The sequence below is a fragment of the Megascapheus bottae genome, chromosome 15 (genome assembly GCF_031878675.1).
Source record: "Megascapheus bottae isolate mThoBot1 chromosome 15, mThoBot2.hap1, whole genome shotgun sequence".
NCBI lineage: Eukaryota > Metazoa > Chordata > Mammalia > Rodentia > Geomyidae > Megascapheus > Megascapheus bottae.
Genome location: NC_143523.1, coordinates 13,305,178 through 13,326,639, shown reverse-complemented (window position 1 = coordinate 13,326,639; position 21,462 = coordinate 13,305,178). Strand labels below are relative to the sequence as shown.

The window sequence follows — 21,462 nt, the reverse complement described above, 5'->3', positions numbered from 1 at the left end:
TGCTGACCTTCCCTTCCCGTTCATCCACATTATAGCACAACAGTTAAATAGGAAGAAATGAAGAAGCAGGTGAGAGGTAGACAGTGGAAGGGGAACGGATATTGTTGATAACTGGCAAGCTGCTCATTCCAAAAGTAGAAACTGCTGGAGTTATCAGTGATCTTGCCCACAGCTGACCACTGTGAAAAATGTCATAAGGTTTGAACAAAAGTTCAACCATAGAGAAGCTAAAATGTTTCCGATCTGAGAATCAGAAATAGGTATCCCATAAAGATAAACGGTAAGGGCGTGTACCTTGGCACACCCCCTGGACACAGGTGCCCATAGGTGGACACAGATGTACACAGGGGTGCACACAGATGTACACACATCACTTACATCGCTCTGCAAGCCATATGCCTTCTTTGCCCACTCCATCTTCATGTCTGTGGGCAAAGCTGTAAAGTGGTGGGACGCTGTCCTATAGCCTATGCCTGTGGCTAAGTGCTGAGCCTGGCGGGCATGCGCGAGATGGATCATGTCCAGAGACACGTGGCACTGGGATCTGGTGTCCTCGAATACCCTTTTGTACTCCAGTTCACTCTGTAGCTTGGACATCTGCAGCGAGTGACTCATTTGCGAATCATCCTGGGCACTCTTTGCTCCAATGAGTTTCCCTCTAGACCGCTCATAATCCTCCTTGTACTTCACCTACATAAGAGAAATAGGCAGTTATACCGGAGCAATTTCCTTAGAAGAACTGATGAGCTCCAAGCTGCAGGCAGGAGTGTTAAACAACACCTTTTGATACTACTCTTTAAATATATACATGTATATATGTTTATAGAGACGTGCATATACTTAAATGGCCCGCTTTCTGTGAAGCTATTTTAGGATTTTTGGGGATATAGAAAGAACCTTTTATCTAAAAAAAATGTAGTAATAAAATGAAAAAGACACAGAGCCAGGTATAGATGGATCACCTGCAATCCTAACTACTCAGGGGGGTAGGATATGAAAATTATGGTTTGAACTCAGCTAGATAAATCTGAGAGACTTAGCTCCAATTAACAAAATACTAGAAGTAGCATCATGGTTCAAGTTGTAGCAGACCAACCTTGAGTTATAAAGTCAAGGAAGAGCCCAAGTCTCTGAGTTCAAGCCCCATTACTACCACGCACACACATGCATGAACATGCACACACACATGTCATTTAGACTATCCAATATATAACTACTGTTTAAGAAAGAAATTCAAGGAGTATGGGGAACAAAAGGGAGACTAAAAGCGTTTTTTAAAATGTTAAACCAAGAGCAATGAAAAGCAGAAGAAAGAATAATGTAAGAATGCTTTGAGAACTGAAACATGGCCCTACAATATATGACATCATTTTCAATCTTATCATCAGTATAGTTTCGGCTATACTTTTATGGCTGCCTACAACATCTTCCTATCTGTGGTAGACCTGTGCAGCTCAAAGTGTATCCACAGACTAGTTTGTAAAATGTCCCCAGATGACCATAAGGAGATATGTCAGAATGCCAATCCATATCATTAAGCACCTCCATCAAGTAACTTTTTTAAAGCAAGGCTTTCTCAGTGAAAGGAGCAAATCTGGACTTACATTCTTCTAGCCCAGACCTCTCATCTTATCAGACTCATGACGGATGGCATGGGACTGTTCTCTATGTATGTATGTGTATATATATATATATATATATATATATGTATATAGTTCCATTTCCTCATAATGATATGGGAATTACCAATTTTCCAGCAAAGTACCTGAGATGTTGAGAGTAAATAATGTGCCCCAACAGCAATGCTCATATGTGATAGGGCTAGAACTTTATCCAAAATTGACCTTATATCAGAGTCTGGGTTCTAAACCATGAATAGGCAACAGTATTTCTAGAAAGGCATAGAATGTGTGTAGGCATCACTTATCTGTGAAACAAGGACTGAGATGATTATTCTCACAACTATATGTGGCAAGCATCTTGCTAGGTACTGTGTGATTATCTCACTGTAAAGCCATTGTCATCTCTGTTCCTCACATCAGAAACCTGAGGCTCAGAAGATGAAGAACTTGCTTAGATAAAGGATCAGGAATCCTGCCTCTTGCCCAAGTGGAGAACTGACTTACCTCACTGGCCAGGTCCCTTTTAGCTTTGGCTGTCAGGAAGGCCAAGGAGTCAAGACGCAGCTCAAACCCTTTTGCCTTCTGGTTTTCCCAGCTACTCTTGTATAGTTTCTAGAAGGGGATTTAGAAGAGAAGAGAATATTTCCTGAGAGCCTTTCATTAGAATCTGTGTTGATCTTTCTAGTAAGGGAACAGGGATAATGCCCTTTCTTAGGAGCCAAGAGCTCTTGACTCATGTAACTGAATACAACTAGGCCATTAGATTCCAGTCTATAGGCCTCTAGGCTATTGACTTCAATCAAAAGAACCATAAATCAAACTCCAGGAGCTTTGAAACTACTAGGCATCTTTATAGGAGTCTGAAAGACTCATCAAAGGCTGAACAACACTATCCGCCACAGTATTTCTGTAAAGTCTACTCTGTGTCTATCTTCAATCTGTAACTGCAGGTGGCTGTATGCCTTTCTCTTTCTTGCCTCTCACTCCACCTCTAGCCTACTTGGGTCTTTCCTTGTCCCTTTCATTCCCTCCTTTCTCCTACCTCTAAGTTTCAAGATCTTTCTTCTGGAAGGACTCTTCCTTTCATTGTATGAATCAATTCAACTTGTCTCTTCTTCTAATTCATCTCCCTACCTAGTGTTAGACTACACCCCCAAGACCTAGGAGATGAATAAAGAGGGCTGAGAAAACACAGGGAGGAAGATGGGATCACAAATGCTTTCGTGAACACTATGGACACTTTCATGTCTAACAGTCAATAGTGTGATGCTCCTCCCAGTGTTTCATGACCTGTTTGCTCAGAGATGGATCCTAACCACCCAGTGAGGCAGCCTCCTACAAACCTCGATTTCCTTGTTGGAGAACTAAGGGTCAAACCAGACAGATAGTTTGGAGCTACTGGCTAAGCTCTTACTTTCTTCAACTACTGCTCAACTCTACCACCTGTTTGCTCAAGTCCTCTTCTTCTCCATGCAGAAATACCAACCCCTAATGCAAACCCCACCCACTAAAGTGCTGAGCAGGAAGCTCCCAGGAAGCTATTTTTAGACAGTTGGCACAGACACTACCAGTATGGCTGCTGGCTTGGGTGATGTGACCAGGTGGCCATAGGGCAGAGCAGAGCAAAGGCCACAGCTGCCTATTCCCCATCGCGTACCTCACTGAGATGGGCAGCATTGGCTCGGGCCTGCAAGAAGAGAGGCTCATCTTTGCTGATGCTGTACTGATGGACAGACTGTTCATTTCCTGCCTTGTAGGCCACCTGTTAGGAGAGAGCACTGGGTCAGGAGCTGGAGGGTAGGAAGGCTGATGAGTCTATCATAACTCTGGGACTGGAGATTACTACATTAACAAAATAAGTCAGGCACAGAAAGACAACTACCACGTCATCTCATTCATTTGTGGTAGCTTAGAATATTGGCCACATTGAAGTGGGAAGCAGAACTGAGGTCACTGCAGCTTAGAAAAGGGCAGGGATATGCACAGATACAGTATATCATGGGTACTGAAGTACAACCAGAAGAGCAGTTCTAATGGATTGTGCCTGGGCAGCACTTGCTGCTGTCTTGGGAGGTTCCCAGGCCCATGACACAGCACACTGGTGGAGAGAAGGCAGCTCAGGACTCACCCCGCTCTGCAGTTCCTGGCTCTTCTTGGCATGCTCCATCTGGGAGCTATCAGCCACACTTGTGAACTTCAGCTCATCAACCCTCTGCCGGTAGTTTTTCTGTTTCCAAAGTAAAAGGATCCCATAGCATTAGGATGGGCTGCCCCTTCCCCTACCACACATGCTCATACACACACACACTCTTTCTGTGGCCCAAGCATCTCTCTAAAGGAAATAATCTTGTTGGTTCTATAACTTAAACAGAACCACAGAGCCCCATGTTAACGTGCTGAATTTTATTGCTTTTACTATTTGAATGTCACTGTATTTCACCCTGTACAAAGAGAAGCCCCAGTTTATAAATCTAGGTTTGGAATAGCAAACCTAGATTTGGACTTGAACTTGGACTTTACAATCAAGATCACCACTCTCCATCTTCAAGATATTGAGCAAGTCACTTGAGAGGATTCACTCTCGTGGTTTCTCATTTTCCAGATCAGTGAGGTCTTATCTCCACGTGGTAGAAGATCACAGCCCAGTGCCACCGAAACTCCCACTGGCACCAGCAAGAGTATCAAAATCCTAACTGATCTCAAACAGTCATCACAACATTAGGATCTCCAAATTTCCTACTTTTAAGGTAAAAAAAAAAGAATCTTAAGAGAAAAATGTTCTTCAGAAACTTCCCTTCCTATCTTCTGTGTTGAATGGGAAACATTTCACTACAAACCTTTTTAAAAGGGGAGGGGGTAGGGGGAGGGAAATGGGAACAAAAACATGAGAAGGGGTATCAATCTATGTGAAGTAATACATCTTCTGTCTGATGAATATAACTGTAACCCTTCTATTAATTACAATAAAAAAAGAAAAAAATCTTTTTAAAGTTATTTAGCCCTTTCATTGTTGGAGATCTCAGAGACTGCAGTGGTCAAGTTATGAACACTTATGAAGGAGCCACGAATCCACTGGGTATATAAAAAACACAGGAGAGATAAGATCTTCTTAGCCTCTGAAGAGCTTAAAAATTAGTACTCAGCACAAGAAGTAAGATAGAAACTGACACTGCTGAGGCTGAACAATAAATGGTCCTCTCCTGTCTTTGACTGGGAAAAGGGTGAGTGCAGGGAAAAGGTAAAAATAAACATACTCTGTGGATGCAATATTGTTCAGAGACCAAGAGCTGCATCAGTGGGTCACAAATATTAAGAACTGATCCCTGCTCCACTAGTTACTTGAAAAGTCACTTAGATCTCATTTTCCCCATGCGTAGCATGGAACCAAGATTCTCATAGTATCTATTCTCATAAGGAGAATTGTAACCTATACACAGCAATGCAAATTATCATATTTGTAGTAATCAACTCTCTACCAATGATAAAATAATTACCATGGGTTTCATAAACGGTGGCTACTTTATTGTGATTATCATTTTCAAGACATATGCTGATTCAGCCTTCCTGGCCCTGAAGCAAGAATCTCCCTTGATGATTACAAAGTTCCTGAAATAGTCACGTTTCCAAAGGCAGCATCCTTCCCAAATCCTGTCTGCTGCCAAAGCCAGATTTCCATTGCATAAAGAGCCACACAGGCTTAGAACTTCAGAGGCTGTGGGAGTATTCTATTTAACCTTCTCATTTTCATAGGAGCGGGTCAGGAATGTGAAGGGCTTGACTATAATGTGCCATGAATTTGAGGCACCCATGTAAAGAAACATCCGATGACAGACAAGAAGTCACAGAGTACTCACACAACAAATGCAACATAGGTTGAAATGCATGGGAAGGGTTTCAGATTCAAAGTTGGGGTTTTTTCCCTATAGATTTTGAAATATTTGTACATATAAAATGAGATATATTGGGGAAGAGATCCAAGTCTTAATTCATTAACATTTCATATACATTTTACATATAGCCTCCAGGTAATTTTATACAATGTTTTGGAGGTCATGAAGTAAACATTTCGGGGTACAGAATTTTCTACTTGTGACACAATGGTACTCAAAAAATTTTGTATTTTGGAACATTTCAGATTTTAAATTTTCAGACTAAGGATTTCAGTCTATATAGTCTTTCTATATTAAATTAACAGCTTCTTAAATTGCTAGGCTTCTTTAAAACATTTCCCCAGGAAGCTTATGGGCTTGGAAAATTGGCTCAGGATGCATTAGAGGTGCAAAATGACGTACCACCCCTGGGTGATTCACATTCAAAATAAAGGCTCCTAGAATGGGAAAGGGAAATCACAGGGAAAGGTCACCCTCTGTGACTCATGGGCTTAGAACCCTGGAAGCCAGGGCTCTAGGTTCAGGTTACCTCGCTGACCAGCTGACCAGCTTTTTTGGCTTGTTTCAAGTTGAGACTCCCCTCTGTCAGCCACCCAACTCCTTTCATCCATGCCAGGTCAGCCTTGTACTGCAGCTACAAGAGAAATAGTACCAAGATGGCACCACATATACGGGTACAGGCAGGTAAGGATTGATGGGACATTAAGAAATTTTTGATCCTAGATTAGTCTACCAGAGAACTGCCTCCTTCAGCTCTAAAACCAGGCAGATTTCTCTTGGGAAGTAAAGCTACTGGGCCCATTTGGTCCATGTTCTACCTTAGTGTTAAAACTTCACAACCTTGCCAGAAACACGTTGCTTTTTATTTTTGACCAAGAACCTTCTTTGCCAACCTGGTAACTTTGAAGCATTTGCTTCCTTATTGCCTATTTCCATTACCAGCACATCTGGCCTTTTACAATGGTTTGGAACCCTACCTTTATCTTCCAGTCTCCATTGCCTTGCCTCTGCCTCCCCCTCCCCACCTGTCCTCACTGGGTCCAGCACCTTTCTAATTCTTTCTAGTCTTCTGGGTTCTGTAATAGACTTGTGCAAGGTTCAAAATTACTCAAGGATGTGTCTAACTGCAAGATGCATCAGAGAAGTTGGCAAGGACTGGGCTCACCTCGCTCTGGAGCCCATAGGCTTTCTTTGCCCACTGAGTTTTCATATCTTCAGGCAGAACAGTATATTCATGCAGTTTCGTCCTATAGTCCAGGTCACTGGCAAGAGCTTGAGCCTTCTTAGCATGCCTGATATTCACCATATCCATGGGCAGGTGAAAGTGGGTCTTGCTCTCTTCAAATCCTTTCTTATATTCAACCTTGAATGTACCAAAATAAAGGCCATTGGTTACAGTCTGCTCTTGAAGGGATAACTGACAATGCTGAATAATTTCCAGGTTTGGGGGAAGAACTGGTGTTTGGGACAAGGTCCAGTCTGTCAGGTATGATCCAGATTCTGGCTCTCTAAGGCAGGAAGACAGAGAGGCTGCGGTTCTCACACTGCCTGGTCTCTGGAAGGACTGTTGCTCACCAATGCTTTTCACTTGGATCCTCCAAGGGGAGGACACTATCTGTGGTTCCTACAGAAGCTTCAAAAGGCAGAGGGACAAAGCTTGGGCTGGAGTCTGACAAGCATGAGTTCCAATTTTATCTGTCCTTTACTAGCTGAGCAATCTCTGCAATGTGCTTCCCTTCCCTGAGGGCTCAAGTCCCAAGAAGGAACCGTTATGATGAATGGATAAAAAAATAGCAGAAAATGTGTATCGTATGGGGAGTGTCACTCAGCCAATATGTGATAAATATGAGCCATCAAGATTGCAGTGATGATGGCAATGTGGTTGTGTTATGATGGTGACAGTGGTAAGGATGGCAGTTAGGGTAATTATGATGGACGGTGGTGATGGTCGTGATGATGGCTATGATGGTGATGACGACAGTGGTACTGATGGTGATGGTGATCATGGAGATGGTAAAGGTGATTATTTTATGTGCTGGGTAAGCTAGTGTTTGACAGTAGAAGGAGTATGGTGTCAGGTAGAAAGAGTTCTACAGTGTAGCCCCTCTTCCACTATCACTGCCTACCATCTGACTTTAAGCATGACACACTCTTAATAGCTCCCAGTTGCCTCAATAATACATATAAAATATAACTTTGTTATTTATCTAAGCTGGAGGCTAAATTTCTCAGTGCCTCTTTATACTTCACAATCAGGTATTTCATAAAGCTCGTTCTGTCACATGTTCAGAATGGCAACCCAGATGCCAATTCCCTTATTCCCATTAAACCATGGCTTCCCAATGACTTCTCAGGGATGTCCAAATGCACCATCAGAGCGGCATATGGAGCATAAAGCAGGAATTCAGTACTCGTGTGTCCTTTGGTCTGCTTTGCATAGTCAGGGAAGGTTTGACGAAAACCAGATGTGTCCCTTCTAGCAAGAACTCTCCTTCCCCAAAGGAGAGTTTCTTTTGGTAAGTGGCATTTACCAAGGTTAATCTCTGACTACTAAACTTGTTTACAAGCAGCATCATTTTGACTGACAGAACTTTGGGATGCTCTGGTTGTTTATCAAATACTCTGAATAGCATATGCATGACCACAGGTTTTATCTATAACATTATCACAATAGAACAAAATACTTGTTACCTAATTCCCTACTATGGTTTAAATATGGTCAGTCTCCACCAAAACTCATGTTGAGATGTTATTCCTCAATGAAGCAGAATTTGGAAATGGGGACTGGTGGGGTATGTCTGTATTTGGGGACAGAGCCCTTGTGAATCAATAGATCAATGTACATGACTGAAATGAGTCTTTGCACTCATGAAATTGGATTAGTTTTCATGAGAACAGGTTATTATAAAGCAAAGTTACCTCTTGGGCAACAACCTATCTCCTTCTCCCTCTCCCTCTCCCTCTCATGCTAGTACTGGAGTCAAACTCAGGGTTTGACTCTGTCAGTTGGCTTCTTCACTCATAGCTGGCATTATACTAACTTAAGCCACCCCTCCCATTCCTGCTTTAATTGAGGATACGAGTCTTACAGATTGTCTGCCCAGGCTGGCTCTATATGCTTGGATCTTAATCTTCTGAGTAGCATTCACCTAAGTACTCTTACACTTCGTGCCACCTCATGAAAAATGAGGTCCTAAGGAGATGTGGTTGCCTAATCTTGGATTACTCAGCCTCAAGAACTACACATCAACACTAGTCTCTATTTAGAAACCCATTTCAGGTATTATGTGAAGACAACAGAAAATGGATTAAGACAGTCTCATCAGAGCTATGCCCCTCACAGGAAGAACTTGTTCTGAGCTATTCATATTGGTAGTCCCAGTGCTTCACATAGAATTTTCATAGTAGCAGCTCAGCATACAAGTGTGCCATAAATAAATGTGACCAAATGCCTTTGTACCTTGATTCGTTGACACTGTCACACAAAGGAGGATACTTCTCATCTACTTTAAGAGAATTGTATGGTTTGGCATTGAAAGGAGATAAACTTCTTAGACAAACCCAGGACAAAAAGAAAAACGGTTCAGAGTAAAAGCCAATAAAATAGAAATTGTCCCAAGTGGCAGAGGCCCAGGAATGAATTTTAAAGTAATAACATGGCATGTGAGTGGCTAAGAGCTAGAGTTTACCTCACTGCTCATTTTGGCCACCTGCAGAGAGTGCAGAAGCTTTGCATCCGTTGTTCCCATGACTTTTCCTTTTGTCTTTTCATATTCTTCTCTGTATTTAATCTTGAGAGAAAGAAGAAAGTCTACAGTGAGTGTGAGACCAACTTTGCCCATCTAAGGAGCCCTGGTTTAACAAATGCAAAGAGAACAATTCTGAAGGGAGAAAAAAAACCCACCCCAAACAAAAAGAAAAACGAACACCACCCCCCAAACTCCCAGTCTTTCATAAATCCAGAAGACACTTAAATTATCATGGTGTTTACAATGCTAAAGGCACTTTTTTTCAGCAGGATCACTGACATTTTATGGGAACTGTTCCTTATGCATTTCTGAGTTAATGAGAGAAAACGTACATTGCTAGCAAGCTCCCCTGAGGCTTTGGCAGCTAGCAGAGACATGGCATCCAGCTTCATCTCAAATCCTTTCCCCTTTGTCTTCTCCCAGCCTTCTTTGTACTTCACCTGACAAACAGAAACCCAGGTGAGCAAGCGTTGTTACCCATATTCCTGCTGAAAGTTGAAGAAGAATTTTTTTCAAAGCCAAATCAGTTTCTTCGATTATTTTCAGGCCATCATCTTGACTGTTATTATAAAAATAGCAATTGTAATCATTAACGTAATTCATTGATTCTTTAGACAAGATCACTCAGAGCACTGGTAATGGGCCATGGCAAATGGTAGACCCATATTGTTCCTTATTCTTTTCTTTTCCTGATCATATGACTTTGGATTATAGTTGACTATTCACAAAAGGAATATTATACTATCATTCTTGGGGTTGTTCTGAGAGTAAATAATACCTAAACTAAGTGAAGTGCCACAGAGATATAAAGTATTAGTATCTGAAAGGCAGTCACAACTACTGCTGTGGCCCTTTTCTACGTGTTTTCTACTCACCAACTACAGATCTTCATATTATACCAGCAGCTCAGAGAAATTAAAGAGCTCACCTAGGGTCACACAGGTTAAAGCGGTCACCCTGCTGTTCACCAGCAGCTCATGCCTATAAGCTTATCCACTCAGGAGGTTGAGTTCTAAATGACCAAAATTCAAAGCCAGTTCATGCAAAAAATGTCACAAGACTCCATCTCCAAATTAACCAGCAAAAATCTGGGCTGGTGGCATTGCTTGAATGGTAGAGCACCAGTCAGTGCTAGGGCTCTGAATTCAAATCCCAGTGTTAACAAAAAAATGATCATGACAACAACTGTGAGCCCATGTCTATCTGATACCAAAGCCAATGCCATCAATTGTGTCCCTACAATAAATACATCCTGGGGGAAGTATTATAAAAACTCTATAACATATTAGTACCATATATACCATATCATATGTCACTTATTATATGATATCACATATCACATACTCCAGTATAGGACAGACTTTCTAAAAAATATTAGTTTCTTTTTCTTCTCTTGTACCACAAATTCCCTCTAATGACAGCCCCATGGTGTCACCAGAATATTCTAAAGATTAAGATTGGTCTTGAAACTTGAATTTCTTCTACACAGCAAGTCATCCGTTATAAAGGCGCCAGGACGATGAAAACAATGGTGGTGATGATGGGTATACGTGTCCATACACACACCATACACACAATCCAAAAGTGAGAAATGAATTGCTGGGACCAATTCATCTGTATTCAACTACTATGTGCCATGACACGGCCAAATTCAAGACTACAGCAAGATAGGAGGTTTTAAGGTGTCACCTACTGGTTGACACATCTAGTCTTTTCACTCTGTATCAACCATAACCTCCCCCATGCCACATTCTAACCACATGGCTCACTCACCTCACTAAACAGTTCAGCATTGCTCTTGGCCTTCACCAGCTGAGGCACATCCTGTGGCAACGTGTAGTTCAGCTTATTCTTTTCATAGTCAGCGCGGTAATTCACCTGTTAGATTGAAAATACTTCTGTGGGGCCAGGTGTCAGTGGCTCATACCGGTAATTCTAGCTATTTAGGAGGCTGAGATCTAAGGATTGTAGTTTGAGCCAGACAGGGTAGACAAATCTCTAAGACTCCTATTTTCAACTAAGCACTAAAAAGTTAGAAGTGGGGCTGTGGCTCAACTGATAAAAGTGCCAACCTTGAGTAAGAAAAAACCAAGTGATAAATTAAGGCCATGAGTTCAAGCCCCAGTACTGACACTAAAAAAAAGTAAAAACAAAGAAGTAAATATAAAAGAAAATACATTTATGGGGTTTTATATGGTTGGAAAGAGGCAGAAATTCTGTTTCTCACTTTTTCCTGAAACTCATTGCTGAGAAGAAGTTTTTAGAAAGGCCTTCGACAAGGAAATCTGTAATTTGGGGTATGTTTTGAATTAACAGAGGGAAGAAGTCAAATGAAAAATTAAGTAACTTAATAGCAAGTCTGCTCTACCAATGCCTCTGACTTATACCAGGGGTAGCAAAGACTTTCTCAGCTTGCTACAGTGCCACCTACTTGCTATCTGTAGAACAGATACTGAATAAAAAGTAATGGTCAATTTAATCAGTAGCAATCATTGGTAATGTATAATTATCAAATGCACATCTGAAAAAAAAATCATAACTCCCAGGAACAGAGGACTATCTACTGTCAACATTAAAGAGCTAAGCAGACATGTGATTTATAGATGAAGACCAAAGAGTCATCTAAGAAACTGAGACATAGTCTTACTCAAACTAACTCTGGACCACTGGATACTGGTGATATTAAAAATTGTCAATCTTGGCTGAGAGTTTGGCCTAGCAGTAAGAGTGCTTGCCTAGCATGCATGAAGGCCGGGGTTCAATTCCTTGGTACCATATAAATAGAAAAAGCCGGAAATGGTGTTAGGGCTTAAGTGGTGGAGCTCTGGCCTTGAGAAAGTCCAAGGACAGTGCTCAGACCCTGAGTTCAAGCCCCAGGATTGGCAAAAAAAAAAGTTAAAAAAAATTCTTAATCTTTATTTGGAAGGGAGATTGGTGTAATATATTAAAATTACAGAAATACATTTAGATTTATTTGCTTTTTAAAGGTACATACTAAAATATTTATGGATGAAGACATATAATATCAGTAAATTTTTTCAAAATACTAGGGGAAAAAGCCAGATGATAGTCTTTTTTTAATTCTTTTTTTCAAATATTTTTATTGTAATTAGTAGAAGGGTTACATTATATTCACCAGATAGAAGGTACATTACTTCACAAACATTGATACCCTTTCTCATGTCTTGGTCCCCATTTCCCTTCCCCTACCCCTGCCCCTCAACTTGTTTTCCCCCTATCCGATTTCAAATAACCAGATAAACATATATACAATATATCAGATAACAAGGTGAAATACTGTAACAATATGAGATAACCAAGGGACAGCAAAAGAGATGAGAGATAACATAGTACATAAAGGACAACTATCACTCATTATGTTGCTTTTGTTTCTATATCCTGGAGGTCCTTTCTTTTAGTGTCATACTATATGGCCTTATGTATCTAGGTTTTGCTCTATTGTAAATCTCTGCTAGAAGAACCAGGGTTCTACTCATTATGACAATGAGGGAAACCATTGAGCCTATGTTCCTTTGAGTCTGGCTTACTTCACTTAATATGATTTTTTTCTAAGTCTTTCCATTTCCTTACAAATGGGGCAATGTTGTTCTTTCAGACAGCAGCACAGAATTCCACTGTGTATAAATGCCACATCTTGTTGATCCACTCATCAACTGAGGGGCATCTGGGTTGGTTCCATATCTTTACTATGGTAAATAGTGCTGCAATGAACATCATTTTGCTAGTGGATTTAGTATGCCCTTGTTTCTGGATGGTTGGGTAAAAGCCAAGTAGTGGAATTGCTGGGTCATAGGGGAGCTCTATGTTTAGTCTTTTGAGGAACTGACATACTGCTTTCCATAGTGGTTGAATGAGTTTGCACTCCCACCAGCAGTGTAGTAGTGATCCCTCCTGGCCACATCCCTGCCAGCATTTATTGTTACAGATGATAGTCTTGTGGGGGTTTACAACACTACCCTCTACTTCGGGATATATTTGAATCTTCCCTAGTAAAACACTTGAAGGGAAGAGGAATCATTTTATGGCTGCAGTAAGTATGTTTCTTTTAATAAAAATTGAATCCTTACAGGTGGGAACTGATGTGCAGAGGACTCACAACTATTAGAAGACCCTACAGTGAGCTGGATAGGGACAGGTCACTTACCTGGCTCAGTTGCTGCGCATTGATCTTGGCTTGAATAATTTGTGGTGTACTGGTTACAGAGCTGTATTTGAACTTATCAATGCTCTGTCTGTAGTTGACCTAGGAAAAAACAAGCATAGAATGATTTCACTTGTTCTTATCTCTAATATTTTCTTGGCCTTCTTCCCTAGATCAACAACATGGATATTCTCAACTTGCTAGGAAAGAATGAAATTTCCCAGCTATATACCACAGGTTGTGCCAAGTGAACAGATAGAAAAACAGTACCTTCAAGAATGAATGGTTTTATAGGCGCTTTTTAAAAGATAACAATTAATTGGCCTATGAACATAGGAAATGGTGCTTATCTGCATCATTAGTTAGAGAAATGCAGATTGAAACTGCAAGATACCCGTCTACCTGTACTCAATGACAGAAAATTGAAATTGCTGACAAATACCAAGCTTTGGCCAATATCATGCTAAGGAAACCCTAGTACTACTGACAGATGTACAGACTGATACCAGTACTTCGGAAATCAGTCCACCATTTGGACACATGTGCAGATGCTGGATCCCAACAATTCTCTCCCCTCATTGTCTAATTCCCAATGAAAATGAGCACAGGTCACATTATAAACATTCAAGGAGGGAATCTCTATTTGGTGTACTTTTCTTTGTATGTCTTTCTTACACGTCACGAACAAGATGGTAAAAGAAAAAAAAAGATGATAGATTATAAGCCTTACTAAAGCCATACACAAGCCTTCCAAGATGCAAAAGAGCATCAAGGACTTTTCAAGGCCTTTTCAAGGACAGTCCTAACATGTCCTAACCCAACACAGCACCTCTTGCCTGGCCCTCATTTCCACCTACCACAGTCTACTAATAGTACGCTTAGCGTACTATTTTCTGAAGGAGGAAGTGGAACCTTCAGTCTAGCTTCCAGCATTGACTGCCTGGCTTCTCACTTCCAGAGGTGAATGAATTTTCTCCCTTCAAAATGCAAATTGCTCTTTGAAAGTGAAGGATAATATACATTTGTATATAAATAAATATCTTATTTTCCTCCAGATACACCAAGGTCCAGTATATAGGGAAAGAGAACTTGAATGAAGAAACCAAGGTCTAGGTTTATAGCTTGAGAGCAGATAATAAATGAGGTGAGTCATAGAAAGCACCAGCACCCACTCAGGACGACTGTGAGCTAGAGTGAAAGCAAAGTGTGAGGTAATAAGTGGTTAATGGTCTCATTCACAAGTTTGCAATCCAGCTGAGCCTGAAATCCAGGAAACAAACGTGTATGGAGCATCCAGAGACCTGCATTTTTCATTCCCACAATCTGACTGTCTTTGCCTTGACCTTTACTCAAGGACTCTGGCCTGCTCCTCTGATAGATGAGTTCTGCGCTTTCCAAGGATCCTTCCTCATTGCTAAAAATTTCTACCATTTCCTGTCTTTGGCTATCTGCCCACTGTTACCTCCTACTATTGCTGCCACTTTGGGAAGTTTACAACAAAAGGCCATAGAGCTAGACAGGTGCCATGGGTGCCTATGGGAATCAAATGGCTGGCTTCATGGTTGGGGAAGCAGTACAGAGTGGTGGGGGCCAATGACAGCACCTGCCACCTAGCTGTAGGAGATGACTATCACATATCAATGCAGAACACAGGGTAGCTATATTTCCAGTTATTACAAAGAAGGCAGAAATACATCTTCTTATGCAATATGTCACACTTTTAAAATGTTAGCCAGTATGTCAGTATTTTGAAAATTAAGTGACACCAGTGAAACAGACTAAGGGCTGCTCTGGGCCCACTGGTTGTCAGTCTGTGTATACTCCAGGCCTTCCCTGGACCTTGTACTCACTTCATTCTTGCCTCTTCCAACAACAGCTAATAATAAGTATGACCAACATAGGGCATTCATTGGCCGTGTACTTGGCACCATTCTAAGAACCTCATACATACTAACTCACTTAATCCTGCCCATCATTGTATGGGTAAACACTATTTTATCTCTATCTTACAATGCAGAGACCCTGAGACACAGAGACCTAAAGTGGATCACTCAAGGTCATCAATCTATTAAGTATCAAAGCTTGCATTCAGATTTCCGGAGTCTGTCTCAAAAGGTGCCTCTTAATCTATGCTCTGTAAACCTGCTGTGCCAAAACTGGTACATGAACTGTTGTTATTTTACAGAGGTATGAGGAGTCCCTTTAGCCAAAGCCAACACTGTATATACAAGGAAAAATATCCAGGAACCAACAAATGACTTACAAGCTAGCCTGATGAACAAGGACTGGGGAAGCTTGAGTATTCTTAGTACTGAACCACAAAAGTGTTCAGTTGGTTTTGGAGTGGAACACAGCATCACTTGGTATTTGTTTGTTATGATTCATAGAGAAAAGTTTTTATATATCCTGAGTGTACAGGGAAAACTAGGAAATATAAAGTCATTTCAATGTCAACTCTTAATGAGATTATAGAACTGTGACTTCCTAATGCATTAATTCAGAAGGAATATTATCAACTGATAATAGAATCTATTAGAATTCAGAATTATGCACGATTAAGTGGTATGAAAATTATATTTTTAAGTGGCATATTCCTTCCTGATAATTCTGCATTAAGTATGTCACAGAGTACAATTACTTTTCTCTGCAGGACATAATTAAAAGTCTCCATGATTAATCACATCTCTGCAACATCACAAATTCTTGGCCTTTGTGCTTCCATCTATATTGGGTTTCTTTGCTAAAGATAGTTTCTTTTGAATTCTATTAGTGTTTATAAAAATCTGTCTGAGCAAATACTAATCAAAAATCCATACTTTGGGCTGGGAGTTTGGCCTAGTGGTTAAAGTGCTTGCCTAGCATGCATGAAGACCCGGGTTCGATTCCTTGGTACCACATACATAGAATAAAGCCGGAAGTGGTGCTGAGGCTCAAGTGGTAGAGCTCTAGCCTTGAGAAAGTCCAAGGACAGTGCTCAGGCACTGAGCTCAAGCCCAGGACTGGCAAAAAAAAAATCCATACTTTATTTAATTCCATAGCTTATTTTACCACCTTTACAGACAGTGACCATAGATGCTCTTAAATATGGATTCTCCAAATTTCTTGAATACTAAGGTTCCTATGTGGGAGATGGTGAACTCAAACACATACCAGAGCCAGGAAGGCAAGGGAAAGGAGAGGAAATACCAAGAGAGCAGCCATTACTCAGCTCTACCCACAACTGCCATTCAAGGACCCAGGGTTACTTTTTCCAGGGTTTTTATATTTTTAAAGAAAAAGTGAAGATCTTAATTTTTTTCTGAACTCACAACTTTCACATATTGGTTTATTAAAAAAAATATGTGGCCAAATAAAACCTTCCTGTCATACTGATGTGGCTTATGTACTTCCAGTATAGAACCTATCACCAAATCAATTAATATATTTTTCAATCTAGTCTTTAAGGACAAATATAAGTAGCCAGTCATGTTTCATGTCTCAACTGGAGAACAGAATTGTGGGAACTGATCTTTTGTTTTCAGTTAGGTAGTATTCCAAGATTTCTGGAGCACTACTACAAAAGTACACACTCAAGTTGTAAAGAAATGCTTTAAATGGGCAAGTGTTCCAAGGATGTAGCGTCTGTCTCCCAGGAAGTAGCTTTGATAGTGACCAAGGTGGAAAAATAACTGACAATATTTCAGTCTTTTATATTCTTACATTTATATTTGAAAACCTCTTCTCATGAGCTATTGTTTGCCAATTATTACTCTTCAATGTCCAGGACACTGTTAGAACTATTACCCTACATTGAGCCAGAAGGAAGGGCGGGAGGGGGCGGAATAAAGACTACCAATAGGAAAACCACTCAACTCCTGGATCTGCCCTGGTCCCAAAAGAAATCAAGGAAGGTAACACTTGACAGTCAATAAATATGTTTTCACTAATTAAGAAGCATGACATTAACTAATTTATAAATCACTTTAAGTACTCTTTAAGGTAGTAGATGACCTTTGTTTTTTTCTTTATACTTTCCTGCTTTTCGTATGTGTTCCATAATAAACATATAGTAAAGTTCTGAAGATCAGAAAACAATCAGTTTAATTAATTGAACTATTTTGTTGGAGATTCCAAACTATATCATCACTCAGTATCAACTTACCGCAATCTATCCACACTATGTATCACTTCACTCAGTCTTTTTTTTTTTTTTTCCATTTTTTCCTAAGCTTTTTTCTTTTCCATTTTTCTTCATTTAAGAAAAGGTTATCATGCTGGGCGTGGTGGCTCATGCCTGTAATCCTAGCTACTCAGGGGGCTGAGTTCTGATGACTGCAGTTCAAAGCCATCCCAGGTACTAAAGTCCTTGAGACTCTTATCTCCAATCAATCACTAGAAAATGGGAAGCGGCACTGTGGCTCATGGGTAGGGCAGTAGCCTTGAGCTGAAAACCTCAGGGACAGCTCCCAGGCCCAGAGTTCAAGACCCATGACCCACAAAAAAAAATTAAAAAAAAAATTAAAGGGTCATAATGGCTATGGAATGACCTGGTAATTTTTACAAACTTGCCCAACAAGTGCAAGCATAAAATTCTGAAAAGAAACTGAACTTTAGAATATTTTTGAGACTGGCCGGAATGTCTGCATTCGACATTGGACAGTCAATTTTGACTATTCATAAATGGACATCCTAAGGGGCAAAGTTCCCCCTTCTTAGTCCTTCAACTTCCAAAAACTCAGTGTCATGTTTCTTTCCATCTCACTGCCCCATAGGAAGGAAGTGACAAGTAATTAAACAAATGGGCTATTGGAAGAGGACTTACATCTTTCAATGGAAGCAGCTTCCTTGTTGTTCGGTAGGAAGGAGTAAGAGTGGCTGGATAGTTGTAATCTACAATGTCATGTTTATAATCTGCCTTGTAGGCAATCTGAAACCCAAAGAAAGAGAAAGCAGATACCACTTACTTTTGACCTTGTTTCAATGTCATAAGAATATTTTCAAATAGCCAGAAACGAAATTAATTCAGTTTCATCACCTCTAAGGAAAATTAAATTATGTTCACACTTTTGTCTTTAATTTGAATTCTTCCTAATTAATCCCAAACCAGTTAACTCCTATCAGTAGCATATTTATTTCAGTTTTCATTTTTGTTCTGGGACTCCTTAGTGTTTATAAGGATGATTTCTTGCACATGGGTAGACAATGAAAGTACTTCTTGGTGAACCAAAGAAAATAAATGAAAATTGAGGAATTTCCATAGAATTTTAATTTTTTTTCTCCTGGTCAAATCTAATATACTCAGAGAAAATCTAACACTACTTTGTTTTACTATGGAAACCAGGTCCATTTAAGTACTCTTTACTTCCAATTTTTTTTTGCCAGTTCTGGGCTTGGGCTCAGGGCCTGAGCACTGTCCTTGGGATTTCTCTACCACTTAAGCTTCAGCACCACTTCTGGCTTTTTTCTATATATGTGGTACCGAGGAATCGAACCCCAGTCTTCATGCACGCTAGGCAAGCACTCTACCACTAGGCCAAACTCCCGGCCCTACTTCCAAAATTTTAACTTGAATTTACTACTCTATTAATTGGCTTGGTAAAGCCAAAGATAAATTAGTGGCTTTTAGGATATAAGAAATACAGGAACCTGATGTATTATGTTATTTCACTATTTTATCTAGCACCTAACCCCAAAAACTTCAAAAACTATAATGACTCAATAAACAAACTCATCAACCAACTTAATGATTTCAAATAATATACATAAGCTTTGGGATGCTTAAGAATTTCAAATATGAACCATGCTCATCGATATCTAGGCTTCTCTCAGATAGACATCTAAGATATCTTTTCATTGTTTTTTGTCATAGACCAGTTATAATAGATGTAAGCATTCTTCAAACCAGAGAAAGCTAAGATAAATAAATTCAGCCCCTGAAAATTTTAAGAAATTTCACATATAGCTGATGGTATTTGTTAACCCCTAGAAATGTGTATGGGTCCATTTTTTACAAACTACATTAAAAATGGAAGTTGGAAAAGAATAGGCTGGATTGCTATTGCCCCACCTGCTGACTCCCACCGCCCCCTGCACCAAGTACTCACATTGCTGGCCAGACTGCCAGCTTTCAGAGCATGGAGAGTGCGTCTGTCCATGCCAACCCCTTCATAGTGTCCTCTCATGTGGGTCTGGTAGTTTTCTTTGTATTTGTTCTACATGGAAATACAAAACTTCAATGAAAACTTCTCAACTGCTTGAAGATGATCTACTCATTTTAATGCACTAAGTCCAAAATATCAATCATCCAAGTATTCAAGTATCCAGTGCATCTTTGAATAAAATAAAAGCAATGCCTTTTAAACAATGTCAATTCAAGCAAGCTCAAAGAGTTGGAGTAAGACAGGCAGACAAGCACTGAGGGACATGAAGTTGGATGGGCACTGGGGTCACAAGCAGAAAAATGTTCAGAAAAATGACTGTATCTATACTGAACAGGTACAAGATTTTTCTTCCTAGTCAACTCTTAGCTTAAATTGTATAGCATTGTAACTCTTTACATAGCATCCAAATCATATTAGGTATTTTAAGTAATCTAGGGATGTCTGAAAGTTCATGTGACAATACATATAAGTGATACAAATGCTACCATTTTTATAGGAACTTTAATATTCTGAGGATTTGTTATTCACCAGTTAAGGAGTATCCTAGAACCAATATCTGATAGATTCTGAGGAATGACTGTGTATGAGTTTGGTAAAATTCTGGGGTAAAAATTCATTATTATGGAAGACTAATAAAAATTATATTATGTTCAAATGCTGCCAATCAAGTAAAGAAAAATACAGAATGATGAGAAATCATAAATAGGAAAATCTAGACAGCTCATTTACATCACCAATCCCAGCAGACCATTAAGTTTCTAGGCACTGGGAATATTTAAGTAGAATAATATTACTATATATCAAGCATGACTATGCTTGTCCCACAAGCACTTTCTGAAAAGGAAGGAACTATTACCATCCTCATCTTATAAGATGGACAAACTGGATCAGAGAAACTGACTCACCTATCCACAGTTAACCACTTGGCTAATGTTAGAACCAAGTATGTTAGGTCTAGAATTGATCCTCTTAATCCAATATTTATACTAAACTTACACTACTCACTAAGAGCCTGACGCTGTCACTTGTGATGATAAATTCTACTATTGTGTGCAGCTAAGCAGAAGTAAAAGTCATACAATCTAGAAGTTCTTAATAATATCAAGGTGATATCGTTAGACCTCTTCTGAGAATGTCCAACTAGCACTGAGGTATCAGCCTGCTCATCTGTAAGACAGGGAAATAATGTCTCACGCCCCAGGCGACTGTGAAGGGCAAGGGAGATCATGTGTTAACTCAAAAGCACAGAGTCACATTAAGAAGAGATGTTGCATGCTTAGCTTGCAATGTTCATCACCAGTAGTGGGCACTGTGCTGCACAGAAGGAATGTAAAAGGTCAGTGAGGACAGATAGGTCAATGCCCAGATAACTAAGTCAAGTGTGAGGAACAAAAAGGGATGGAAACATAGGGCAAAGATGAACGCTACTTAGACCAATACCAGCCATCAATCTCAGCCAAAACTCATTGATCCTTGTGCCCGAGGTCATGCTTCTCCCAGAAGCAATCTAGTAACATAGATGGTCTCTCAGGAGACTTGTAGATAAGCTCACAAAATGTGCTCAAACAAATGCTTAAGCATTAGCAACTCACATCGCTGGTGAATTCTGAGATCTTTCTCACATTCCTGAATTGAGGGGTCTCACAGTAGTTGATACTGTGACCTTTACTACTTTCCAGATCCTTCTTATACTCCACCTTGGAAACCAAAACACCAGACACTCAATAGAACTTGACCCAAAGTCACTCTTAAAATGTCTCCAGCACTTGACTAGAATAATTTTGGAAAAAATTTCAACCCATGATTTTAAAATAACCGGCCTAGGATACCATAAGTATGTGTTCTCCTTTGCAATAACAAAGAGTAAATGACCAATTCATTTCTAAAAGAGAAAAGTCC

The 21,462-nt window shown here is 40.0% G+C and overlaps 1 protein-coding gene across 6 annotated transcripts in view; it reads right to left on the bottom strand.

The window, feature by feature from the left end:
* The window catches only part of Nrap (nebulin related anchoring protein), a 68,817-nt gene that overhangs the window by 28,486 nt on the left and 18,869 nt on the right, over positions 1-21,462 (bottom strand). For 4 of the 6 annotated variants that reach the window (XM_090345818.1, XM_090345819.1, XM_090345816.1 and 1 more), the window contains 12 exons: positions 19,507-19,614; positions 18,225-18,329; positions 13,427-13,525; positions 11,035-11,139; positions 9,594-9,701; positions 9,202-9,303; positions 6,678-6,875; positions 6,042-6,146; positions 3,751-3,849; positions 3,280-3,384; positions 2,127-2,234; positions 379-690 (listed from right to left, as the gene is read on the bottom strand). In XM_090345818.1, coding sequence (XP_090201944.1) covers positions 379-690; positions 2,127-2,234; positions 3,280-3,384; positions 3,751-3,849; positions 6,042-6,146; positions 6,678-6,875; positions 9,202-9,303; positions 9,594-9,701; positions 11,035-11,139; positions 13,427-13,525; positions 18,225-18,329; positions 19,507-19,614 — 1,554 coding nt within the window. Of the gene's footprint in view, positions 1-378; positions 691-2,126; positions 2,235-3,279; positions 3,385-3,750; positions 3,850-6,041; positions 6,147-6,677; positions 6,876-9,201; positions 9,304-9,593; positions 9,702-11,034; positions 11,140-13,426; positions 13,526-18,224; positions 18,330-19,506; positions 19,615-21,155; positions 21,261-21,462 lie in introns of all 6 variants that reach the window. The other 2 variants (XM_090345820.1, XM_090345821.1) reach the window with 1 other exon arrangement.